The sequence below is a fragment of the Amblyraja radiata genome, chromosome 14 (assembly GCF_010909765.2).
Source record: "Amblyraja radiata isolate CabotCenter1 chromosome 14, sAmbRad1.1.pri, whole genome shotgun sequence".
Taxonomy (NCBI): domain Eukaryota; kingdom Metazoa; phylum Chordata; class Chondrichthyes; order Rajiformes; family Rajidae; genus Amblyraja; species Amblyraja radiata.
This window is the reverse complement of record NC_045969.1, coordinates 5030513-5058413: the sequence shown is the minus strand read 5'-3', so window position 1 is coordinate 5058413 and position 27901 is coordinate 5030513. Positions and strand designations below refer to the sequence as shown.

At 45.8% G+C, this 27901-nt stretch overlaps 1 protein-coding gene across 6 annotated transcripts in view; it reads right to left on the bottom strand.

Annotated features, from left to right (window-relative positions):
- Positions 1 to 27901, bottom strand: part of LOC116980302 (amyloid beta precursor protein) — a 162366-nt gene that overhangs the window by 87670 nt on the left and 46795 nt on the right. For all 6 annotated transcript variants that reach the window (XM_033032390.1, XM_033032389.1, XM_033032388.1 and 3 more), the window contains exon 3: positions 408 to 537. In XM_033032390.1, coding sequence (XP_032888281.1) covers positions 408 to 537 — 130 coding nt within the window. The remainder of the gene's footprint in view (positions 1 to 407; positions 538 to 27901) is intronic.

Below are 27901 nucleotides of genomic sequence, written 5' to 3'. Positions count from 1 at the left end.
CATGGCTGATCTATCTCTCCCTCCTAACCCCATTCTCCTGCCTCTTCCCCATAACCCTTGACACCCGTACAAATCAAAAAAACGCCTTAAAAATATCCATTGACGGCCTCCTCTGGCAAATAATTCCACAGATTCACCACTCTCTGACTAAATAAATATCTCCTCATCCCCTTCCTAAAGGAATGTCCTTTAATTCTGAGGCTATGACCTCTGGTCCTAGACTCTCCCACTAGTGGAAACATCCTCTCCACATCCATTCTATCCAGGCCTTTCACTATTTGTGAAGTTTCAATTAGGTCCCCCTCATCCTCCTGAACTCAGTGAGCACAGGCCCAGTGCCGTCAAACGTTCCTCAAAAAGTCCTTAAAGTAAAAGGGGGGGGGGGGGGGGGGGACACACACACGTACCCAGACATCTGTAAGGAACCACAATATGAGGGTGGCCTTTACATTGCTTCCGGCCTTTCTTGCACCAATTCTGGATGGTGGCGGGTTGGTTAGCCTCGACAACATTGGTGATCTGCAAGTCTGGATAAACCTAGGAGACAAAAAGAAAACAAAGTTGAAAAGACGAGCTTTGAAAAAAAAAACCCCACAGGCCTGATTCAGCTAATGTTTGTGTCTCAACATTTGTAATTCTGAATTGTTGAATCCACAGTTTTCATTGTCATTGAATCCTTTACACCACGCTGGCTTTTCACACGCTTGGAAGCAACTCTGATCTTAAGCTCAAATTGTCAGTGACAAGTGCTCTTTTGGCAGAGTTGTTTTGGTTGGCTAAATCCATTGACAGTCGATGAAACTAAACACCATGTATTCTGTGGAAAATTATGTACTTTAGTTAATCAACTAAAAATAATATAACGTTCGGCAGCGTCAATTATAATACAGCTTCAGATCACATTGCAAGGTTTATCTTAGTTGCAATTTAAAATAAAGGTTACTGAAGTAATAAATTTCCAACTTAAAAATCTTTGTAAATCAAATGACCCTATTAAATATACCCGAGACAGTTATAGGTGAAAACAAAAAACTGCTCATTGGTCTACCAAGTGAACCAACTAATATAATCACACTCTCCTATTTATAATCCATGTCACATTAAACACATTTTACTCGAGATGAGGATACCTTTCTTGAACCAGATTTTTAATTGCAATGACTTTAAGTTATTATCCTCAATTGGCTTGCCAACATTTAAAATAAAAACAAGGAATTAACATAACATTCAGTAAGATAATGGCCGATCTGATCATGAACAGATTTCCTGCTCATTTCCCGTAACTTGTAACTGCACTGAGTCCAAAACATTCTGTATCCATTTTAAGTGCAACCAGTAGCTCAGCATCCTCGGGGCCCTGTCCCACTGTACGAGTTCATTCAAGAGCTCTCCCGAGTAAAAAAAAAATAATCAAACTCGTGGTAAGCATGTAGAATGAACGTAGAGGGTACGTCGGAGCTCGGGGACGTCTCTTAGCGGCTCGTAACGCTAACGGCAGGTGCTCGGGAAACGCGGAGATCGTGAAGATTTTTCAACATGTTGAAAAATGCCCACCAGAGCCCCGAGTACCAACGAGCGGCCATTACTGTAAATCTCCGAGTTCGAATCAGGGCAAACTCGGGAGAACTCTTTGAATGAACTCGTGCAATGGGACAGGGCTTTTAGGGTAGATAATTCTAAAGATTCACAGACCTAAAATTTAATTTTAAAAAACTGTCCTACTCTCCAGTCAGAACCATGCAGCACAGAAACGGGTTATTTGGCTCACCAAGCGCATGCCAACAGATTTTTAGTTGACTTCTTTTGTTTATAAGACAGTTCAGGTAAATTGGTCTGGCAAATATAAAAATTATCCCTAGTGTGTGTAGGATAGTGTTAATATGCGGGGATCGCTGGTCGGCGCAGACTCAGTGGGCCGAAGGGCCTGTTTCCGTGCTGTATCTCTAAACTAAACTAAACAGGGGCAGAACTAGGCCTGTTTCCACCCTGAGTCTGAAGAAGGGTTTCGGCCCGAAACGTCGCCTATTTCCTTCGCTCCATAGATGCTGCTGCACCCGCTGAGTTTCCCCAGCAATTTTGTGTACCTCCTGTTTCCACACTGTCTGGTTCTATATAAGCCATTCAGCCTGTCAAATATACTCCGCCATTCAGTCATGGCTGATTTATCTTTCCCTCTCAAACCCATTCTCCTGCCTTCTCCTTGTAACCTTTGATGTCCTTGCTAAGCAAGAATCTATCAATCTCCGGTTTAAATATACCACAGCTGTCTGTGGCAATGAACTCCACAGATTCACCACCCTCTGGCTGAAGAAATTCCTCATCATCTCCATTCTAAAAGGTAAATCCTTTTAATCTGAGGCTGTGCCAACGGTCCAAGACTCTCCCACAACTAGAACCATCCTCTCCACATGCACTCTATGTACTCAGACATCAGTTCTACGCATAACTGTAAAGGGAATACATCCTAACAACATTACATTTATTAAAGATGTATTTGGATAGCAGTAACAGGATCGGTCCAAGTCAGCATGGATTTACAAAGGGGAAATCATGCTTGACTAATCTTCTGGAATTTTTTGCGGATGTAACAAGTAAAATGGACAAGGGAGAGCCAGTGGATGTTGTGTACCTGGACTTTCAGAAAGCATTTCATAAGGTCACTCACAGGAGATCAATAAGCACAATTAGAGCACATGGTATTGGGGGTAGGGTATTGACATGTATAGAAAATTGGTTGGCAGACAGGAAACAAAGAGTAGGGATTAACGGGTCCCTTTCAGAATGGCTGGTAGTGACTAGTGAGGCGCCGCAAGGCTCGGTGCCAGGACTGCAGCTATTTACAATATACCTTAATGATTTAGATGGAGGAATTAAAAGTAACATTAGCAAATTTGATGACACATAGTTGGGTGGCGTGTGAACTGTGAAGAGGATGCTATGAGGATGCAGGGTGACGTGGACAGGTTGGGTGAGTGGGCAGATGCAGTATAATGTGGATAAATGTGAGGTTATCTACTTTGATGGCAAGAACAGGAAGGCAGATTATTATCTGAATGGTGTCAAGTTGGGAAAAAGGGAAGTACAACGAGACCTGGGTGTCCTTATACATCAGTCACTGAAATTAAGCATGCAGGTACGGCAGGCAGTGAAAGCTAATGGCATATTGGCCTTCATAATGAGAGGAGTTGAGTATAGGAGCAAATAGGGCCTTCTGCAGTTGTACAGGGCCCTGGTGAAACCACAACTGGAGTATTGTGTGCAGTTTTGGCCGACTAATTTGTGGAAGGACATTCTTGCTATTGAGGGAGTGCAGCGTAGGTTCATGAGGTTAATTCCCAGGATGGCGGAACTGTCATACTCGCCTGTGATTCACATCTCCTCGAAAACACGACGCGCTAACGGTGAAAATTTTACATATTCTGATAGAGATTTACGCCGTGATGTCAAAAATCGCCTCATGTGAAAATTTGATGCATTATTTCCCTAGTTATTTATGAAAATGTTCAAAAATTTGAGAGGGAGGGGGAGAGAGGAGAGGGTGGAATAGGTTTGGGGGTGGGGAGGCTGCTGCTCTATGACCTGGGTAGGTGCTGCCTCTACCCCCTCCCTCTGTGTCCACTCCCTTTCTGACCCCCTCCCTCTCTGTTCCCCCCCCTCCCCTCTGCTCCCTCCTCCTTCTGCCCCCCTCCCTCTCTAGGCAGTGGTAAATATTGGGACTTATGGGCGAGTGGTGAAGTATTGCGTTCGGGAACCAGCCCTCCCCTGTGATTCCGCCCCCCCTCAATCTCTACCCCCCTCCCTCTCCACCCCTTCCCCCTCCACCTCCCCACCCCTTCCCCCTCTCTCTAGCCGCGCCTGCGCAGTTGGGGGCTATGCGTGAGTGGATAGGGCGGGGGATGGGGTAAAAGGAGCGAATAAATAATATTAATATAATATCAAGGCGGGTGGTTAATGTGTGTGTGTGTGTGTGTGGGGGGGGGGAGGTTAATGAGTGTGGGGGTGGTTAGTGTGTGTGTGTGACGCTGCAGGCTGCCAACGAGTCCCCCTTGGTCTAGTAGATAATAAATTTGAAATAAGTGACTCAAAAATGCATTTGGAAGAGAGTGATCTTGCATGTTTGGACCGAGAGGTAGGAAGCCCAAACACTGGGTGTCAGAAGCACACCAAAAAAGGGGGGGGAAAGACACAATCTCATGCCAAATTCTAGTCTCAGATGCACCAGGGATAATCCAAATATTTTTGGTAGAATTGGAAACTTTTCTTGCAGACCTCAGAAGCCAAGGCGCCTAGTTGAAAAAGCCAGCTCGATGCCAATTCAAATATTACCTTTGGTGGAGTTTCTTCCTTTCCAAAATATCTTGATTTGCACTCGAAACTATATATTTGCCAAACTATGCTCAACCTATTGACTACATTCCTCATTGCACCCCATCCCTCAGCATGGCTCCCACTTCAACTCTGAGAATTTACATAAACGTTTAGTAAGAAATCTCTCTCATAGGTGACAGTGAATGTTCACCTTTTAAAGCTTTCGGGCGGAAGAATATTTAAAATATTTGTTTCCATGCCCTCTAAACATTTCTATCACCCATGTTCCTTTAAGTAAATACAAGACTATTCTTGCCATAAATAATGTTACCCAAACATATTAAAATACATGTTTTCATTAAATCCCTACTTCCTACTGAGTCATAACGTCAAACAGCGTTGAAACATGCCCTTTGGGCCAACTTGCCCGCGCCGACCAACATCTGTTTTAGTTTCAGTTTAGTTAATCCTCACGTTCCCATTAAATCTTTCCCCCTTCACCTTAAACCTATTCTTACTGGTGCACTACATGTGGAGCAAAACACAGTGCTAGAGGAACTCAGCAGGTCAGACAGTATCTGTTGATGGGACTGGACAGGTGATGTTTTAGGTCGGGACCCTTCGTCAGATTGTGTGCGGATCTGTGTCAAAGTTGACTGTATAACAGGAGTGCTGCTGATTATAATGGTCCTCCACAACCCACTATTGCTGTGGTGGCTGTTGAACCCCGTTTGTCGTGAAAAATGTTCCATTTAATAATCAAGAGTCAAAAATGTTCGTAGCGTTCAACAGCTGAATGGCTGTTGAGTTGTTCATGAGCCTGGACGTCACAGTTTTCAGACAGTTTTAGATGCACAAGAGTGTTTTACCCAGAGTAGGGGAATCGAGGAACAGAGGACATTGGTTTAAGGTGAAGGGGAAAAGATTTAATAGGAATCTGAGGGGTTACCTTTTCACACAGTGGGTGTATGGAACAAGCTGCCAGAGGAGGTAGTTGAGGCTGGGACTATCCCAACTTTTAAGAAACACTTAGACAGGTACATGGATAGGACTGCCATTCACTGTGATCATGGCTGAGCATCCATAATCAGTACCCCGCTCCTGCCTTCTCCCCATATACTTTGACTCCGCTATCTTTAAGAGCTCTATCTAACTCTCTCTTGAAAGCATCCAGAGAACTGGCCTCCACTGCCTTCTGAGGCAGAGAATCCCACAGATTCACAACTCTCTGGGTGAAAAGGTTTTTCCTCATCTCCGTTTTAAATGGCCGACCCCTTACTCTTAAACTGTGGCCCCTGGTTCTGGGCTCCCCCAACATCGGGAACCTGTTTCCGATTTCTAGCATGTCCAATCCCTTGATAATCTTACATGTTGCAATAAGATCCCCTCTCATCATTCTTAATTCCAGTGTATAAAAGCCCATTCTTTCATCGTATGACAGTCCCACCATCCCAGGAATTAACCTGGTGAACCTACGCTGCACTCCCTCAATAGCACAAATGCCCTTCCTCAAATTTGGAGACCAAAACTGCACACAATACTCCAGGTGTGGTCTCACTAGGCCTCTAGTACAACTGCAGAAGGACCTCTTTGCTCTTGTGCTCAACTCCTTTTGTTATGAAGGCCATTGGCTTTCTTCACTGCCTGCTGTACCTGCAGGCTTACTTTCCTGAAATGTAGATGAAACTTTCGCAACTCTGCACCAGTCAAGACAGGGCACTCCCATGAAGGGCGCGGCTCTCCCCTGGGGCTTTTGGAACACGCCCGGGAAAGTTGGCATCCTGGAACAATCGGCAATAGTGATGAAAACTAAAAGTTGCACAGAGCCTCCTTGCCTGATCTGGGCGCTGCGGAAGGATATACATAAATCCAAGAGTCTTTATGTGGTTGGAATTCTAATCTTGCTGTTCTGTGACTGCTTGGCTTGTTTACAGATCAAGGTCAGAATTTTCAAACCACCAGGCATTTTTCTCTAATATTTACCTTCAAGATCATTCATTATCAGCAGGCCAGAAGAGGTAAAATGCACAGCATGGCTTTTTGCTCCTGGGAATCCTCATAACATCCAAAATGCCGGTCACTCAGCTATATTCTACCATTAAGATATGAAATATTAAAGTGTACCCTTCGCAGCTGTAGTCAGCCAACATCCTGTGTGTCAGCTTGCATTGCTTGCTTGAACTGAATGTGGAAGATCAACCCTGGCGCAGTAAACGATTGCCGAGGCAAACTCAAGTAAAGAACAAAGGAGAACTGTGCTAACGTGCAAGACGACAGACACAGAATGCTGGAATAACTCAGTGGGTTAGGCGGCAGCTCGGGAGACAGGGAACGGGTGACATTTCAGGTCGAGGCCCTTGGTCAGACACACAAAGGGGGAGCCGCTAGAGGATGTTGCAGAACTCTGGTCGGAGAGGGGAGAACCTCTGCACTGGCGGCCTACCTCCAGGAGATTTCGCAGTGGAGCAGACTAAAATGTGTATGAAGGAACTGCATATGCTGGTTTATGCTGAAGGTAACACAGATTGTTGGAGTAACTCAGTGGGTCAAGCAGCATCTCTGGAGAAAAGTAATAGATGACATTTCGGGTCGAGACAATTTATGTGTGTCACACAGACCGGCGGGTACAAGCTCTGGGTACTCATAGTTACAAGTTTATAGTTTGACCTCAAATTGGGATGGGTTGATGATCTCTCAATGTCCTATTCACTTGATAACTGCCCAGCAAATAAAGCAGTCCACATCATTCATGCAGCTAGACCTACACAACATAGTGGCTTGGTGTACTAGGTGGTCAAGCAGTATTTGTACCGCTAAAAGTGCAAAGCAATGCCTGTCATCATTGGGAGCGAGTTTAATATCCCTCCTCAACATTGAATGGCATTACTACTGCCGATTTCCCCCACCATCAATGTCTTGGGGATCTCAACCAGGCCTTCTACATAAAATGCTATGTGAATCCAAGTCAGAGACTGGGTATCCTGCAGCAATTAACTCACATTGTGGCACTCCTGAACATTTCTACCATTTACAAGTCAGGAATGTTATGGAATATGTAGGAAGGAACTGCGGATGCTGGTTTATACGAAGTGCGGCACAGCGGTAGAGTTGCAGCCTTGCAGCACCGGAGACCTGGGTTCAATACCGACTACGGGCGCTGTATGTACGTAGTTTGTGTGTTCTCCTCGTGACTTTTCTCCGAGATCTTCGGTTTCCTCCCACACTCCAAAGACATACAGGTATGTAGGTTAATTAGCTTGGCGTATGTGTAAATTGTCCCTAGTGTGTGCAGGATAGCGTTAACGTGCGGGGATCGCAGGTCCGTGCGGACTCGGTGGGCCGATGGGGCTGTTTCCGCGCTGTATCTCTATACTAAACTAAGACAATATGGAATACTTGAGCAGAAAGAATAAAGGAGCTCAACAAGTCCAGGCAAGTGTGGACAGAATAGATAAAGGGCGATTCAGGTCGGGATCCTTCAGTCTGTCCCCCAGCACTGGTATCTGCTTAAGATTCCAGCAGATGGGAGTTATGGAATACTTTCAGCATGCTTGGATGAATCTTCCCCCAACAAGTCAGCAAATGCAGCATCCAGGATACAGCAGTCTTTAGAATGGCACTCAACCAACCACTCTGAACTATCAAGTGTTCAAGTGAGTTTATTGTCATGTGTTCCTGATAGGACAATGAAATTCTTGCTTTGCTTCAGCACACAGAACATAGTAGGCACTCCCTGTACCTTCAGCAGCCCCGCTGCCCATACCACCTACAAAATATCACTGCAGTTATGGCCCTGTCCCACTTAGGCAACTGCCGCAAAATTTTCAACATGTTGAAAAATTTTCAGTGGAAGAGCCGACAATTTTTTCTGTCGTAGGTTGCCGTAGGTTGTCGCCAGGTGTCGTAGGTGAATTCCATTAAAACTAGTCCCTGGCAAGTCGCTTAAAGAGTCGCCTAAATGGGACAGGCCCATGATTCACCTAGACTACTTTGACAGCAGCACCCAAACCTGCTCTTCACATGGGGCAGCAGACAGATTGTCAACTAGCCACACACTGTCCTCATTTAGAAATGTGGGAGGAATTGTTAGCGGCCTGTGGTCCAAAGATCTAGAACTCCAGCAGCCCAGTGGGAGAGCCAGGGCAGCAATGGTGACGCAGCTGTAAAGTTGCAGCCTCACAGCACCAGAGACTTGGGCTAAATCCTGACTATGGGTGCTGCCTGTGCAGACTTTGTACGTTCTCCCTGTGACCACGTGGGTTTTCTCCGGGTGCTCTGGTTTCCTCCCATATTCCAAAGTAGGCTACACAAAAATGCTGGAGAAACTCAGCGGGTGCAGCAGCATCTATGGAGCGAAGGAAATAGGCAACGTTTCGGCCCGAAACGTTGCCTATTTCCTTCGCTCCATAGATGCTGCTACACCCGCTGAGTTTCTCCAGCATATTTGTGTACCTTCGATTTTCCAGCATCTGCAGTTCCTTCTTAAATTCCAAAGTAGGCTAATTGGCTTAAGTAAAATTGTAAATTGTCCCTAGAGGGTAGGACAGTGCGAGTATTGATCATTGGTTGGCATGGACTTGGTGGGCCAAAGGGCCTGTTTCTGTGCTGTATCTCGAACGTCTAAAATGCAGTGGTTTAAGAGGGCCACATGCCAGCACATTGAAAGGTAATTAGGGCGAGGTAATAATGAATGTTTTATCAATGATTAAGAAAAATAAGAAAAATTATCCTGACCATTGAACTTGGCAATTGAATCCAATTTTAATGCATTTTCAAAATTAAAATTTCCAATAACAATTCCCCGGGGACTGAGCAAGTTTAACCAGCTCAAATATACGCTGATAAATCTCAAAGATGTGCTGAGCCAAAGAGATCTGGCATCTTGGCTACAATTTAAATTTAGCATCCAGGTTAAGAATGTTAATGGTGGTTTTTAAATTTGCCTGTAAATCATGCGAATCCTCTGGGATTAATTACACAGCGGCCTATCAGCATCTGTCAACGTTGTCTTTTGTGCAGATATTTAGGTTCATCAGGCTAACTCACCGCGAAAGGCAATCACACGTGAACAAGGACAGCACTGATCAGCATCGATGCCGCGCCCAGCCCCCTCACGTTGAGGGACGGGGGCTGAACGGGTCCCATGTGGTCCAGTATGATAATAAAACACTCTTGACTCTTCTCCCTTGAAGAACCATTGACAGTTCAAACCACCATGGTGTGCCATGTGGAGGTGGTGGAGGATTTGTGACGAGTCCTCAAGTTGTTCAGTCACACCACAGTTTGGCAGAACCGTGAAGCTGGCAGACTGTGGCAAGCAGTGGGAGGTTATGGAAAACCTACCACATTCGGGGTGAAGCCATGTGCGGTAGATATAGCAGCCATCAAATTAGTAGCAGGAAATCCCTACCCTTGACATGTGGCCTTTGTTTCGAGAACCCGAGTTAGATGGAGCTCTTAAAGATAGCGGAATCAGGGAATATGGGGAGAAGGCTTTTATGATGCTAAATGATTTGGATTTAGAATAGATCTAGCACAGGAGGTTGAGGGGTAATATTATAGTGGTGTATAAATTTGAGGGGAGTTGATAGGGTGAATGCAGTCTTTTTCAGTTTAAGGTGAGAGGAGAAAGATTTAATGGGAACCTGAGGGGCAACTTTATCCACAGAGTGGTGGGTATATGGAAAGGGCCGCTAGATGAAGTAGTTGAGGCACGATGAGAATATTTAAAAGACATTTGGATAGGTACGCGAATAGGATATATTTAGAGATACAGGCACAGGTCTGGCTAGCACAAGATGTGTCGGGCTGCAGGTTTTCATGCTGTATGGCGGACTGAGCTAAAGCAGCTTCCAAAGATAAATGAGGGCAAATGAAAGAAGCCAAAAACAAGGAAGATTTCAAAATTCAGGCACTGATTGAGCTGGAACAGATATAGGTTAATGAGCACAATTAGAATTTCCAATTAAGGCAAGAAGGCTACGAGGACACAGATTTTTGAAATAATTAAAGGTTTTATTAGAACAGAATTCCAGACATCATTTTAAGATTCACTTTGGGGAATGGAAGAGGTGGTCTAAATTTCCAAGCGAAGCAATTTGTCGAAGCACAAAAGTTGTGTTTCAGGGAATGTTTGGATGTAAACCATGCACTCTCGTGAAGGGAGGGGAAAGTGGTGCAGCAGTAGAGTTGCTGCCTCACAGCGCCAGAGACCCGGGTGCTATCTGTATGGAGTTTGTACATTCTCCCGGTGACCACGCGGGTTTTCTCTGGGTGCTCTGGTTTCCCTCCACACTCCAAAGACGTGCAGGTTTGTAGGTTAATTGGCTTTGGAGAAATTGTAAATTGTCCCTGGCGCTAGTCAGCGGGGATCGCTGATCGGCACGGGCTCGGTGGGCCTGAAGGTCTGTTTCCGCGCACTCTCTCTCTCTAAAGTCTAAAGGATTTAAACAGGAGGAATAGGCCAATCAAGAATGACGCTGCCAATCCAACCACGGTCTTGACTATTTTCACACTCGCTTCCCATATTTCTTCATAAACATTTACACCACAGGGGAGTCAACCTCTCCCATGAACATATTCAATGATTTCATCTCTATAAATCTCTGGAGTTTCTAAACTCTAACAAGCTGTTGGGTATAAAATGTTTGTTGCGCATGACACGCTAGAGGCAGGAAACATGTTCCCGATGTTGGGGGGAGTCCAGAACCAAGGGCCACAGTTTAAGAATAAGGGGCAAGGCATTTAGAATGGAGATGAGGAAAAACCTTTTTACACAGAGAGTTGAGAGTCTGTGGAATTCTCAGAAGGCAGTGGAGGCTGGTTCTCTGGATGCTTTCAAGAGAGTTAGCTGGAGCTCTTAAAGATAGCTGAATCAGGGGATATGGGGAGAAGGCAGGAACGGGGGACTGATTGTAGATGATCAGCCACGTTTACATTTGATGGCGGTGCTGGCTCTCAGGGCCGAAATGGCCTACTCCTGCACCTACTGTCTATTGTCTACTCTTGGCTCTTGCCAGTCACCTCACATTTGTGCTCATGGGTTATTAATCCACAGCCATTGCAAAGAGCTTACCTTTTTATATAAACCCTTCACGATTTTAAATATCTTCAAGGCCTTTGCTCCAAGATTTTACAGCCCTTCCATGTATCTGTAATTCACCAGCCTTGGAAGCTATCCAGTAAAGCCCTCACATCTTTCCTAAAGTGTGGTGCCCAAAAATGTAGGCAACACTCCAGCTAGGGAAAACTAGTATTTCATATAGCTCCAGCATAACTTCCAGGCTTTTGAACTCCATTCCTCACAGGATCAAAAAGACTAATTGCTTTTTAAATCTGTTTTGCTACCTTCAGAGAATTATTTTGCAGAAACGCCCCACAGCTTCATCCTTCTTAACAAAATGCATCTCCTCACTCACTTCTCCCAAATTTCTGCTCAGCTCATTAACTTGGCTCCGTCTTCGAGAATTATAATTTTTTTACCGTTTACTACAATTTCGCCTAGTTTTGAATCATAATGACACAGGAGCCCATCCAACCCAGACTCTATTGTGGCTCCCTATAGAGAACTCTTCAGTCCAATTCATTTGCACCTACACAGCCCTGAAAAATTTTCATCTCTCCAATCTCTAATAAATTGCTTTTTTGAAGAACTTGACTCAAACGCAGAATATTCCAGATCATGATCCTTGCATTAAAAAAAGAAAAGCAGTTCCCCACACCCACTGGCATCTTTTGAATAAGACTTTGAATGTACCCCTGAATAATCAAATCTTCACTCGAGGGATTTAAACTCGTTTTCTTGAATATTTTTTAGTTTTGTCATCTCTCAGCCATTTATTCCAAGAAAAACAAACTGCTTATTTCAGCAGAAATCAAGAACGATAGTTGCTACTTTACAAAATGATACTGGCCTTTATCTGTCAGGGTATTGAGTATAGAAGTTGGGATGCAATAAAAAGGATGCTGGTTTATACCAAAGATAGACACTGAAGGGTCTCGACCTGAAACGTCACCCATTCCCTTCTCTCCAGAGATGTTGCCTGTCTTGACTCCAGCTATAGAACACAGTGGGAAATGCATGTACTCCAGCTAGTTGACAAGAGGAACAAGAGTCTAACGATCCTTTAGACTGCACTGCCATGGGTGAATGCAAACAACTAAAGTTCTTTGCAGGCTCTCCTTACATGTGGAAAAACAACTGGTGCTATCAAAGTTGGTGTTAAAAATATTGATGGAAAATTTAAAAGCTACCTTTTTGCAGTTGCTGAATCAACACCCGTCCATTCTGAACACGGTAGCCAGAGTACAAGATTGTAGACTGGTTGAGAACATCCTTTAACGAAGATATTGCATTATCACTCACCGTGTCGAGCCCCCACTGATAACAACTCAGGAGCAAATTATATAAAATTTGATTTATGCAAGACACCACAAATTTGGAAGAGTGTAGAGATTTCAAATGGTTCCTGGGTGGACAGGGGTGCAAGAAATAGGAAGGTGCCAATGAAGGTCATGGAGCCATTTGAGAACAATGGTTAAAAACTACAAAAACTAACAGCGAAAAATCAGATCAGAAACCAATGAAGGTTAGTGATCACAGGTGTTAAGTGTCAAGGGCTAGATAGTAACGCCTGAGACTGGGACAATGATGGATTGTCTGGTTATTTTAATGTTCAATTATGACACCAAGGTTGCAAACTGCCTGGTTTTGCCTTAAACACTGGTCAGAGAGAGTGTAGCTGATAACAGAATTGCAGCAGGAATCCAAGACAACAGGTTTTAGGGCCTGTCCCACCGGCCGATTTTTTTCGGTGACTGCCGGCATCATTGACTGACGTATCAGGTCACCGAAAAATTTGTGGCGTGATGACGCGCTTCGGTGTTTTTTCAAGTGTTGCAACATTTTTTTTTGTTGCCGCTGGATTTTGAAATGTTCAAAATCTTTTGGCGACACGGATATGACGCCGGCAGTCGCCGAAAAAAAAATCGCCAAGTGGGACAGGCCCTTTAGTCTTCCCAATGATCAAGTGAAGTAAATCTCGGACATAAATCATTGTGTGGTGGGTGGAGTTTTTAAAAGTATGGAATAGATTGGTTAAATTGGTTATTAGGGAACAGATTGGATAACAATGGGAGTCAAGGAACTGATGCCAGGGAATGTACACGACTGTGAGGGGAATGAATGGCCAGATTGTGCATAGTCTTGGCTCCTCGTTGTATCATAACAATGATACAGACTTGAATGGAACTGCCAAATGCCAGGGGAGTTGAGGATACCAATTTGTGTCGTCAAGATAAATTTGAAAGAGCAAGGGAACAAAATGGAAGAATGGAATTTGTCATAACACTTTGATGCAAAAGTCTTTCTGCTTAAGATTGGAGCTTTTCATTGATCACTTCAATGCTCAACCGTAATTACAACTCGTACGGAAACAAAGCAGTTCACATTACTGGGCTCGCCTGCCCAACGTAGGAGTCGGACAGAGGACTGGTAAGCAGACCGGCTTCAGGAGGTAGTGCATTCAACGGTGGAGTGGGCCGCTGGAGGCCCTGCAACAGCCTGGGGCTATGGACGGCACGTGGCCTACAGCGGTGGAGCAGCGGCAGAGAACACCAATAGTGAGGCTTGTCCAGGCCGACCCTGCAACACTGCCAGGACAAGGGGCCTTCGTGGTCAAGTCAAGAATCCTGCAGTTATAAACTGGGATTTGAAAATGGGAACAATTTTGTGACAGTGTACCACTACTACACATTTGTACTGTATCTGAGATGCTAATCTACGATACATCTAAGTCCTCATGTTAAGTGATACGTGCAAAACTGTATGCAAAAATGTATTTCACTGCACGTGACAAATAAGTACCATTGAGCCATTACTCCTCAAGTGGATATATGGAACATTCAGATTTGACAGGTAACATCCATGCCCCCCGTTGCCAAAAATATACCCACCAAGGGCCATTTTTAACCTCCGCAAGGGACCACCCACGCATCGCCCGCGGACCCCGACTCAACCACCGCTGGACTCCGACCATCGGGTCCGGTGACCCGTGCCACTCGACTCCGACCATCGGGTCCGTTGACCCGCGCCACTCCACCCCCCTCCAGCAACCCACAGCCGTCGCCTTACCTGGAGCCTGGACTCTGCACTGGGCCTGCAGCCTTCACGCTGCTTACTCCCACTCTCCTCGATTTAATTCCACCGGGTCCTAGCGCCCGTCTGCCCAGCCGTGCTAACCTCAGTGGCTGCTCCACTGACCCTCCCCCATCCCCCCCCCAACCATGTCACACCCGCTCTTCCCCACCCACCTTACAGCCCTCTCTCCCCCCCACCCCCTGACCACCCACCACCCCTCCAACACCCACAACCCCGTACCCAGTCTACCCACCTGCCTTCCTCTGGCCCCAACTCCTACCCCTGCCGGGTGTTCACCATCCCCCCCGACCTCCCCCTCTCCCCCACCCAACGGTCTGTCCTCAGCAGAGGTCTCACCTTTGTCCCCCTCCGTCCCCATCTCAATGAGTTCCGCGCCCACCATGACTTGGAGAGCTTCTACCGTCGTCTCCGCCTCACAGCGCACTTCCATGGGAAGGAGTCCTCGCCCCCTAATGATGACCCCTTTTCCCGTCTCCAACGCACCCCCTCCTCGTGGAACCCCCCTCAGAAAGTCCCGGCTCTGGAACTCTTCATTCAGAACTGCCGCCGCGACGTCAACCGCCTCAACTTCTCCACTCCCCTGTCTCACTCCAATCTTTCCCCCTCTGAACGCACTGCCATCGAATCTCTCCGCAAAAACCCAGACTGGGTCATCAAACCAGCCGACAAGGGAGGTGCCGTGGTAGTCTGGCGCGTCGATCTCTACAAAGCTGAGGCCACGCGCCAACTCTCGGACACCTCCTCCTACTTACCCTTGGACCATGACCCCACTGACGAGCACCAGGCCACCATTTCTAGCACCATCACCGACTTCATCAATTCCCACGCCCTACCTGACCAAGCCTCCAAACTCATCGTTCCCCAGCCCCGCACGGCCCGTTTTTACCTTCTCCCCAAAATCCACAAACCCGGCTCTCCCGGCAGACCCATTGTCTCTGCGTGTTCGTGCCCCACCGAACTCATCTCCACATACCTTGACTCCATCCTATCCCCCTTGGTCAAATCCCTCCCCACCTATGTTCTAGACACCTCAGACACTCTCCGCCGCCTCCATGCATTCCACTCTCTGGGCCCTCACCCCCTCATCTTCACCATGGATGTCCGGTCACTCTACACCTCCATCCCCCACCAGGATGGCCTCAGAGCCCTCCGGTTCTTCCTCGACCAGAGGAGCAACCTTTACCCAGCCACTGACACTCTCCTCCGCTTAGTGGAGTTGGTCCTCACCCTCAATAACTTTACATTTGACTCCTCCCATTTCCTCCAAACACAAGGCGTAGCTATGGGCACACGCATGGGCCCCAGCTACGCCTGCCTCTTTGTCGGGTACGTTGAACAATCCTTGTTCGATGAGTACCAGGGCCCCATCCCCGACCTCTACCTCCGCTACATTGACGACTGCTTTGGTGCCACCTCCTGCACCCACACACAACTGACTGACTTCATCCACTTCACCACCAACTTCCATCCGGCACTCCAATACACCTGGACGATTTCCGACACTTCCCTACCATTCCTTGACCTCACCATCTCCATCGCAGGGGACAGACTCCTGACCGACATACATTACAAACCCACTGACTCACATGGCTATCTGGACTACACGTCTTCCCACCCTGCCCCCTGTAAAGACTCCATCCCCTACTCCCAATTCCTCCGCCTACGCTGCATCTGTTCCCAGGATGAGACATTTCATACCAGGGCATCGGAAATGTCCTCGTTCTTCAGGGAACGGGGATTCCCCTCCGCCACCATAGATGAGGCTCACACCAGGGTCTCATCCATACCCCGTAACACTGCTCTCTCTCCCCATCCCCGCACACGCAACAAGGGCAGAGTCCCTCTGGTCCTCACCTTTCACCCCACCAGCCGGCAAATACAACACATAATCCTCCGCCATTTCCGCCACCTCCAACGTGACCCCACCACTCGCCACATCTTCCCATCTCCCCCCATGTCTGCCTTCCGCAAAGACCGCTCCCTCCGCAACTCCCTCGTCAATTCTTCCCTTCCCTCCCGCACCACCCCCTCCCCGGGCACTTTCCGTTGCAACCGCAAGAAATGCAACACCTGTCCCTTCACCTCCCCCCTCGACTCCATTCAAGGTCCCAAGCAGTCGTTCCAGGTGCGACAAAGGTTCACCTGTATCTCCTCCAACCTCATCTACTGCATCCGCTGCTCTAGATGTCAGCTAATTTACATCGGTGAGACCAAGCGTAGGTTGGGCGACCGTTTCGCCGAACACCTCCGCTCAGTCTGCCTTAACCTACCTGACCTCCCGGTGGCTCAGCACTTCAACTCCCCCTCCCATTCCCAATCCGACCTCTCTGTCCTGGGTCTCCTCCATTGCCAGAGTGAGCAACAGCGGAAATTGGAGGAACAGCACCTCATATTCCGTCTGGGGTCCTTGCGCCCTTATGGCATCAACATTGAATTCCCCCAATTTGGCTAGCCTGTGCTGTCCCCTCCCCTTCCTTCACCCTCCAGCTGTCTCCTCCCACCCTCCCATCCGCCCGCCCTCGGGCTCCTCCTCCTCCCCTTTTTCCTTCTTTCTTTCCCCACCCCCCATCAGTCTGAGGAAGGGTTTCGGCCCGAAACGTCGCCTATTTCCTTCGCTCCATAGATGCTGCTGCACCCGCTGAGTTCCTCCAGCAATTTTGTGTACCTCCCTTAAATGATTTATATTTTTGATTTGGGTTTACTTTTGAAATTCTTTCAATATCACATGAAGAATCTCGGAATATGGCAACACGACAACGGTTTGAAAGAATTTCTACCAGTAGCCAAAATGCTTCAAGGCAGCTACCTTTCAACATATACAGATGGGTAGTAAACTGGAAATTGCCAGCTTTGCACTCACCCTGAGGCTGCCCCAATGACATAAAAAAAATGTAAGTTACATTATTTCCAATGTTTTGGCGCTGCCGACAGATGACAACCCACAATTGCCATATGCACGGCTCTGGCGCAGGTGACGGTTACCTGAATAGAAATAGAGGCATCCCCGCTTACACAAGCATGTAAACACGGTCACCAAATTCATACACACTTTCTTGTGAAGCAACAGGCAATCACTGTTCTAATCTGGTAGTGCAATGCAGATCCTGACGACACTTTATCCTGCTTTGTACTAAGCAGCTTCATTATATTTCAATTATATATTGGGCACTCCAAGTTTTGTAAGTAAACATACATTCCATAAGGTTTTGTGCACTAGGGGGAAAGGGGGACTACATTTCATTGATTCCTCATAACTGCCAGATATTGGGGAGGAGGGGAGACCTGATATAATTACAAAAAAAAATCAGACTCAGGGTAGACAGCTAGAACCTCTCTCTCAAAGACTAGTCGGCTTTAAAGTCAGAGGATTAAGGCTTAAAAAGAGATATTTTAAAATAAAATAGAGTGGGAGCGGCCAGGGGTGGTGGTGGAGGCAGATATGAGTGGCGTTTGTGAGGATTTTAGCATGGAGAGATTCGAATTATGTGCAGGCAGATGAGACTAGTTTACCTTGGCATCATGCTCGGTACAGCCACTGCAGGTCAAAGGGTCTGTTCCTGTGCTGTACTGTTCTATGGTTGTTATATACAAATATAAATGATATGTATATTATATATAATAGACAGGTTGGTATGTTTATATATATAGATCAAAACACATTCACAATGATAAAACTATTCTTGGATTGGGACTTGGTAGCAAAGATGAAGTTTCATGATTATCTGGATGGCTAGAACCCTTTAAGCCGAAGAACTCTTCAGAAATACCTTGATTAGATAATTGAAGATGAACACCAGTTTTACTACATGACAATAACAAGGCTGTTCTGTCCAAAGCACATTCCATAAGTTGGGACAACCATTGTCTTATTTATGCATGGGATATGGACACACAACATCCAAAGTCCAGTGAATACTTTGCACGTTCCCAATTGCCTGCCTAAATTCAGCAGCTTCAAGTCGTTAATTATATTGTCATGCAGTGAGATCCACGTAGAATGAAAAACTTGCTGACAGCAGCAACATTGGCACAGACTCTGACAAACACAAATTACTCAAAAATCTGAGAGAACAAGAGACTGCAAAGATGGGCATTAATTAGCACAGCACACGGTTAAAAAAATGATACAAGTCCATGGTAGTGCAAGAGGTTGCCCATTGTGCTTTCTTGTTATGGTAGAAACATAGAAAATAGGTGCAGGAGTAGGCCATTCGGCCCTTCGAGCCTGCACCGCCATTCAATATGATCATGGCTGATCATCCAACTCAGTATCCTGTTCCTGCCTTCTCTCCATACCCCCTGATCCCTTTAGCCACAAGGGCCACATCTAACTCCCTCTTAAATATAGCCAATGAACTGGCCTCAACTACCTTCTGTGGCAGAGAATTCCACAGATTCACCACTCTCTGTGTGAAAAATGTTTTCCTCATCTCGGTCCTAAAAGATTTCCCCCTTATCCTTAAACTGTGACCCCTTGTTCTGGACTTCCCCAACATCGGGAACAATCTTCCTGCATCTAGCCTGTCCAACCCCTTAAGAATTTTGTAAGTTTCTATAAGATCCCCCCTCAATCTTCTAAATTCTAGCGAGTACAAGCCGAGTCTATCCAGTCGTTCTTCATATGAAAGTCCTGACATCCCAGGAATCAGTCTGGTGAACCTTCTCTGCACTCCCTCTATGGGAAGAATGTCTTTCCTCAGATTAGGAGACCAAAACTGTACGCAATACTCCAGGTGTGGTCTCACCAAGACCCTGCACAGGATTAGGTTTTGCAGGACGGATCAAGAACCTGATGGTTGTAGGAAAGTAGTTGTCCCTGAACCTGGTGGTGTGGGACCTCAGGTTTCTGTACCTCCCGCCTGATGGCAGCGGCGAGCAGAGGGCATGCCCAGACGGTGGGGATCCTCGATGATAGAAGCCATCTTCACGGGGCATCACCCTGTGCAGATACTTCCCATAGTGGGAGGGCTGTGCCCGTGATAGATCACTCTAACCCAGGGGTGGGGAACCTGCGGCCTTCTAGGCCATTAAGTGCGGCCTTTTGAATGAATCCAAATTTTGTAGAACAAATTCTTTTATTTTTATTAATATGTTTTTGTTCGTCTTTTAATTATCTTAAAATGAACGTATTTAAAATACCAGAGTAAAAGAAGATTCAACTAAATAATCCTATATCTAATTGAAGTTTCTTAGATTACAGCTAACTTAATGCGGCCTTCCACGTTAATGCCCAGAATTTGACACAGTTCTCTCTGCCGCTGAGCAGTTAGTGCTTGCTTGGCCATTTGGAAATAATCAAAAGGATAGCAACAATGATGTGTCTACAATCACAATAAGGCCAGACTAGCCAAAGGCAAATTGGAATCCAACATTCTGTTTTGCATGAAATATGGATTTCCGTCACCTTGTTAACCATTCTAACTGATTGTGGAATTCTCTGCCTCAGAGGGCGGTGGAGGCGGGCTCTCTGGATGCTTTCAAGAGAGAGCCAGATAGGGCTCTTACAAATAGCGGAGTCAGGGGATATGGGGAGGAGGCAGGAACGGGGTACTGATTGGGGATGATCAGCCATGATCACATTGAATGGTGGTGCTGGCTCGAAGGGCCGAATGGCCTACTCCTGCACCTATTATCTATTGTCCATTGATCTACCAAAGCATAAGCCAACTGGAAGGAGCAATACCAAAAAGCCTTAACATTAAAAAACAGAAGAAATTGGGTCACCAAACAATAATTTTTTTCCATTTCCTCATCAATTTGAAATAGCGTTTAAAAAGATGTACCGCGCCAAGGTCTTGACATCCATTGCATCTTTTTACGTATGCAAAGTGACATATTGCATTAGCTTGCTCGAAGTCACGCACCATACTTGACATTTCAACGCCAAGGATCAGTTTGTAACCCCCTGCCAGGAACCATCACAGATTGGAGCTCCTGCAGAGCAAATCAATTCCATTCTGTTCACTGATTCAGCATTCTAGGGCGATTGGGCTGCTGTGAATTGAATAGCATCCAAAAAGGTTGAATTTTTCATATCACATCTCTCACCAACAGTGGATTTTTATGGTTACAGACTTGTGCAATTCGTCTCCAGCAGGCAGACAGACCATGGTCTCTGACAAGCTAGGGTGGAGTCCCCATCTCCCAATCTACCCCATTGTGGAACTTGCACTTTAAACCTGCAAGTCTATATTTTGTACTTTGCTATTTTTCACGACGCATTAGGTGTACTTGTATATGGCTTGATCGTACTCGAGTGTGATATGATTTGATTAGATAGCGCAAATCTTTTTGCTGTATCTCGGTACACGTAACGATAATAATAAACTAAATCAAACAAGTATCTGACTTTTCTTTTTTAATTAATAGGTTATATCATTGTCATAAATTAATTAACTGACTAAAATTGTTTGATGGGTGCTGTCTGTGTGGAGTTTGCACATTCTCTGTGACCCTATGGGTTTCCTCCATTTTCCTCCCTACATCCCAAAGACGTGTGGGTTGTCAGGTTAATTGGCAGCTGTAAATTTCGCCATGTAGGTGAGCGGTAGAATATGGGGGAAATTGATAACCGTATGTAGAGAATAAAGCTGGATTAGATTAGTGTAGATAGACAAAATGCTGGAGTAACTCAGCGGGACAGGCAGCATCTCTGGAGAGAAGGAATGGGTGACGTTTCGGGTCGAGACCCTTCTTCAGACTGATGTCAGGGGAGTGGGCGGTACAGAAAGACAGTAAGACTGGTAGGAGAACTGGGAAGGGGGAGGGGATGGAGAGGGAGGGAAAGCAAGGGCTACTTGAAGTTAGAGAAGTCAATGTTCATACCGCTGGGGTATAAGTTACCCAAGCGAAATATGAGGTGCTGTTCCTGCAATTTGCACTGGGCCTCACTCTGACAGTGGAGGAGGCCCGGGACAGAAAGGTTCAGTGTGGGAATGGGAGGGGGAGTTGAAGTGTTGAGCAACCAGGGAGATCAGGTAGGTTTAGGTGGACTGATCGGAGGCATTCAGCAAAACGATCACAGAGCCTGTGCTTGGTCTCGCCTGTTGATTAGCGTAGAATTAGTCTAATGTGTGGTCGATGCTTGGCGTGCATTCGGGGGGCCGAAGGTCTTACAGTTTTGCTTTATCTCCCCATCTAACAAGGTGCAACAATTTACCCTGGCGAAGATTCAAGAGTGCCACAACTTGAATATATCTGTCATAAATGTATTCCAGTAAAATGCACTTTCACAGGACTTAAAATGTTAATTAATAATGCATCTTATGAGGGCTTACATTTGAACAATTAAATAGTTAAATTCACAAAGTTCATTTTTTTTGCTTTGTCTTGTCTGACTTTTATTGAAATTTTTTTTGGCAAAAATCTGAGCTTCCTGCACAGAGTTTTCATCATTTAGAGGGATCAACTTTAGATCTGTTTAGGTACCTAAAATAATACAAGATCATGTGCTCATGTCCTCCAAATCAGAGTGGAGTGTTTTCCACGATTTGAACATTTGAGCCTGATTAGCGAGGAATACTCTGCACTTTGGTAAAGGTGATAAAGGATGATCTTTGATTGACTTTTTGTCATTCATGTGGTGCTTTATTCAGCACGCCTTAACTATAGTGAGGTGAAAAAAAGGGGAACCAAAATCAATTATTTATTTACAGTTTTTGCTTTAAAATTTGCAGAGTAGATGCTTCATATGGATAATATTTTTTACACTTCGTGGCAGAATGATAAACCATTCACAATGGCTTCTTTTTCAAGTACAGCATTAACACCCCACGAGTGACATTAAAGACATTTCTGAAACCATTATTTAACACTTTGAATGAGATTATGTATATTTAAAATCTTTCCCACTGCCAGATTTTCACAACCACAAATCTGAGTTGGTTCCGAAATGGCAATAGGCCTACTGCTCTCTACCACAGCTAGTTTCTAAACTCAAACCCAAATTTATTTTGAAATTTTAACCATAACATCTGGCACTGAATGGAATGTGTGTGCCTGCAGATTCGCAGCCAAGTAGTACGACACCCCAATGTAGAAACATCCCAGTCCTTCACCATTGCCAGGTCAATATATTAGAATTTTTTAATTTTTGGAGCCTATACTGGATGCAAGACAACTTTTTTAGTTCCGTTTAGAGATACAGAGCGGAAACACGCCATTCGGCCCACCGACTAGCATCCCCGCATATTAACACTACCTTACACACACTAGGGACAATTTTACACTTATACCAAGCCAATTAACCTACAAATCTGAGCATCTTTGGAGTATGAGAGGAAAGCGAAGATCTCAGAGAAATCTTGCAGGTGACGAGGAGAAGGTACAAACTCTGTCCAGACAGCCCCCGTGGTCAGGATCGAACCCAGGTCTCTGGCGCTGTAAGGCAGTAGCTCTACCGTTATGCCACCGTGTCGCCCACATTCCTGCTTGTCAATTTCCAAAGTATCGTTTAAGTGGGTTGCAAGTTCCCAATTGAAATTGGCTACAACTCGATTTGACTGGGAACCAGAAAGTAGTATCGCAAATACAATTTTCATCCAGCGAGCATAATATAGGGTTTGTGAATTCATCACCTGCAATATATCCAATGTGTAATGGAAGCATGTGTTATAGCTGGACTACCTGTATCAGACATGTTTGCTGTATAATTCAGTTAGGTTGGCACTTACCTCTGAATTAGGAAGTTGTTTAATTCCATTCGGGAGCCTTGGGCATAAAAGAAATCGAGGTTGACGTTCCAGCACAGCATTGAACAGAGATGTACTTGGGCATAAAATTAAAACCCAACATGATATCTGGTCTGAATCCAACAGTGTTTTTAAGGGCCTGTCCCACTTACGTGATTTTTTCAGCGACTTGCCGGCACCCGTCATAGTCACAGCAGGTCCCCGAAAATTTTCAACATGTTGAAAATCCAGCGGGGACCAGAACAAGGTACGACACTTTGGGCGACTACTCACGACCATACAGGCTTCACCCCGTGACATGTTGCCTGTATGGTCGTGAGTCGTCTCCTCAGTCATCCAAAGAGTCGTAGTGTCTTTCTGGTCGCCGCTGAAATTTCAACATATTGAAAATTTTCGGCGACCTATGATGGGTGCCGGCAGTCGCCGAAAAATTCGCGTACGTGGGACATGCACATTAAATTCCGGTCAGGGAGCTATGTTCTAGCACCGAATGAATGCAGTGCCTCCAGGGGTGCAGTCTTTCTTAATTGGAGAGTTTATCAGAATCACAGAGTCATACAGCACGGAAACAAGCCCTTAAACCCAAATCGCTCATGCCAACTAAAATACCCCATCTAAGCTGGTATAAACAAGGAACTAGATGCTGATTTACAGGAAAGGACACAAAAAGTGCTGGAGTAACTCGGCGGGTCAGGCAGCATCTCTGGTGAACATGGACAGGTGAAGTTTGGATTGGGTGAAAGGTCCTGACCCAAAACGTTCCAACCTGAAACGTCACCTATCCATGTTATCCAGCGATGCTACCTGAACTGCCCAGTTACTCCTGAACTGCCGAGTTACTCCAGCATTTTGTATCCTTTTCCATCTTAGCTAGTCCCATTTGCCCACATTTAGTCCATCTCACTCTAAAACATTCCTATCCATGTACCTGTCCAAGTGTCTTTTAAATGTTATTGCACCCTCTCCAACCACCTCCTCCAGTATCTCAGTCCATGAATCCTCCACCCTTTGAGTGAAATAGTTGCTCGTCAGGAGCGAGATACAAGTCGACGGCATGAAAGTTCCCTGGCCAATGTTAATCTTTAAATCAATGCCACAAACAGATCAACCTTAGCAGCCTTGTTTAAGAAAGAACTGCAGATGCTGGAAAAATCTAAGGTAGACAAAAATTCTGGAGGAACTCAGCAGGTGAGGCAGCATCTATGGAGAGAAGGAATAGGCGATGTTTCGGCTGGACTAGAATGGGTCGAGGGGACTGTCGTGCCGGCCCCGTCTCACCCGTCCCGACGTAGTGCAGCCATGGAGTGCAGCAGCAGAGCCTCGCCCGTGGCCCCTTCGGTCGGCAGCCTGGCCAGCTGTCCGACCTTCGCTTACCGACGACACCACCACCACCCCTCCTTCTCATGGCCGATCATCGGTTCATGAGTTGGACGGGGCGCCGGACATTGCGCGTGACGTTGCGCGGGCCAAAACTCCTAAGCTGGCCCGCCGACTGGGCTTTGTGTGCAGTCCAGCACCCGGGTCAACTCATCATTCACCTAGCCACGGCCGAGTCGGTCAACGAATTGCCGTCGGGAATTTGTCCCGTATTTTGACCTTTTGTCCCTTATTTGGGAGTGAGAAAGTTGGCGACCGTGGTGCAGGTGAGCCGAAGGGCTTGTATCTGTGCTGCATAGCTCCATTAATCCATTATACAAATGCAATGGTATTAGCCTGGAGGGCAGGTTCTGTGATGAAATGAACAAAGGATTTGTTAGGCTGGGAAACAATGCATTTCTCCAAACATCCATGGAATTTGACTGCAGGCTTCGGCGTTCGGCCTGCACAGGCTGCAGGCAAAGAACTAACAAATGCAGAGTACTGGAGCAGCGACAGATATTGTACTGGTGTGGGGGAGGGGGGTGGATGGATGAAACAGGAGGCACCAAGGGTCAAGAATCACTATTAAAGGATTTGTGTCTATTTTAATCCTAATGCTCCGAACAATATCTATAAATTGTTAATGTTAAAATTGTACAAGGCATTGGTGAGACCAAATCTGGAGTATGGTGTACAATTTTGGTCGCCCAATTATAGGAAGGATGTCAACAAAATAGAGAGAGTACAGAGGAGATTTACTAGAATGTTGCCTGGGTTTCAACAACTAAGTTGCAGAGATAGGTTGAATAAGTTAGGTCTTTATTCTCTGGAGCGCAGAAGGTTAAGGGGGGACTTAATAGAGGTCTTTAAAATGATGAGAGGGTTAGACAGAGTTGATGTGATCAAGCTTTTCCCTTTGAGAATAGGGAAGATTCAAACAAGAGGACATGACTTCAGAATTAAGGGACAGAAGTTTAGGGGTAACATGAGGGGGAACTTCTTTACTCAGAGAGTGGTAGCGGTGTGGAATGAGCTTCCAGTGGAAGTGGTGGCGGCAGGTTCGTTGGTATCATTTAAAAATAAATTGGATAGGCATATGGATGAGAAGGGAATGGAGGGTTATGGTATGAGTGCAGGCAGGTGGGACTAAGGGAAAAAAGTTGTTCGGCACGGACTTGTAGGGCCGAGATGGCCTGTTTTCGTGCTGTAATTGTTATATGGTTATAACAAAATCCGTGTACTCCTTCCAAAGCACGGTATATGCAACGGATTAAATTTCAGCAAATCACACAGGCAACAATGTCCTTAAGGAGAACATAAATGGAGAAGTGACTCAGCGGGACAGGCAGCATCTCTCCGAGAGAAGGAATGGGTGACGTTTCGACCCGAAACGTCACCCATTCCTTCTCTCCAGAGATGCTGCCTGTCCCGTTGAGTTACTACAGCATTTTGTGTCTACCTTCGATTTAAACCAGCATCTGCTGTTCTCTCCTACACATAAATGGAGAAGTGGACTGATTCAGAGTTAATAAGACAGCAGACTAGGCAGATTTAAAAAAAAAAAAACGGTGTATTTGCATGACTGATTGAATACCATTGATACACTAACACGAAGCACAAAGAAAAATGAATTGTAATTTGGGAGACATGCAGGTACTGAGATGCAGGTGTAGCCTCGAATACATGACCAACATCAGGGATGGCCAAGTGAGAATGAAGAGGACAACTCTGTGCACAAAAGTAGTGCCTGTGGGAAATGAGGAACGATAGACACACACATACATATATACATATAATCCATGCAACACACAAGTGAAACAATATGGAAAGAACTAGCTAATTCAGGGTAGCAGATTGCTAATTGGTATCGGTGCTGAATCACCACTATACGAGCAGACAGATAAAGTTGCTCAGTTGGGCAAGGTTGGCGTTGGAAAATCATAATGCACCTGTCATGGGGGACTTGAACATCCCACAGGTAAAACATACAGATGAGGGCAGATGTTAAGGGAAGAGCAAGAAAACAAATGTGCAGAGACATTCGGGGATTGCTTCCTTGCGCAATAGAAGATGGTGGCAGAAAAAAAGTCATATCAATTTACTTTAGTTTAGAGGTAAAGCATGGAAACAGACCCTTCGGCCTGCTGAGTCTGCGCCGAACAGCGATCCCCACACACTAGCACATTCCTACATACTGGGCAATTTACAAGCTTTGGTAAAGCCAATTAACCTGCAAAGCAGTACGTCTTTGGAGTGTGGGAGGAAACCGGAGCACCCAGGAAAACTCACGCGGTCACGGGGAGAACATACAAACTCTGTACAGACAGTACCCATAGTTAGGAACAAACACGGGTCTTTGGCGTTGTAATGCCCCTGTCCCACTTAGGAAACCTGAACGGAAACCTCTGGAGACTTTGCGCCCCGCCCAAGGTTTCCGTGCCGTTCCCGGAGGTTGCAGGTGGTTGCCGGAGGTTGCAGGTAGTGGAAGCAGGGAGGAAGACTGACAAAAACCTCCGGGAACCGCACGGAAACCTTGGGTGAGGCGCAAATCTCCAGAGGTTTCCGTTCAGGTTTCCTAAGTGGGACAGGGGCATTAGGCAGTAACTCTACCCCTGCGTCAGGGTGCTCAGCTACTCATCAGAACACACTACAGCAAGGATTCCCTACTCTGAGGCCTTCAAATAAGATACATTAAAATAATGATGCCTCCAATTGATCCTCCAAGTCAAACGCTGGTCCATCTTGGAAATTCACTGGTCTTTTGTTCATTGTCACTGGGTCTCATTATTACCACCCTGCCAATTACCAACATTGTAAGAGCACTTTCATAGATTATACAGCACAGAAACAAGCCCTTCAGCCCAACTCATCCACAGCAACCAACCCGAGCTACTCCCGTTTGCCCGTATGTATCTCATAATCATCTCATCCTTTACAAACCACCTGTTGTAATTGCACCCGAATCGCTTCCGCTAACATCTCATTCCCTTAGGGAAAAAGTAGCCCCTTAGGTTCTTATTAAATCTCTCCCCCCTCACATTTAAACTAAAGGGCACAGATTTGTGAGGGGAAAATTTAATAGGAACCCAAGGGGCAAAGAGACCGATCATGCACCTTGTCTACGCCTCTCAGTATTATAGACCTCTGTAACCATACAGCATGCAGCAGTTCAAGTGACAGTCTAACAATGCAGGATGACCTAAGGATAACATGCCCCCTGAGAGAATTAGTTACAAAATGGAAACTGCATGACTTTCTACATAATTATGAAAATACTATTTCGTTTAAAAGCACGATGCATTTGCCATATCATTACTTTCCTAATGCAGGTCGTCACTACCATCTCAATGCGGGGAGGATTGGGTTAACAAACGAGGGGTGTTTG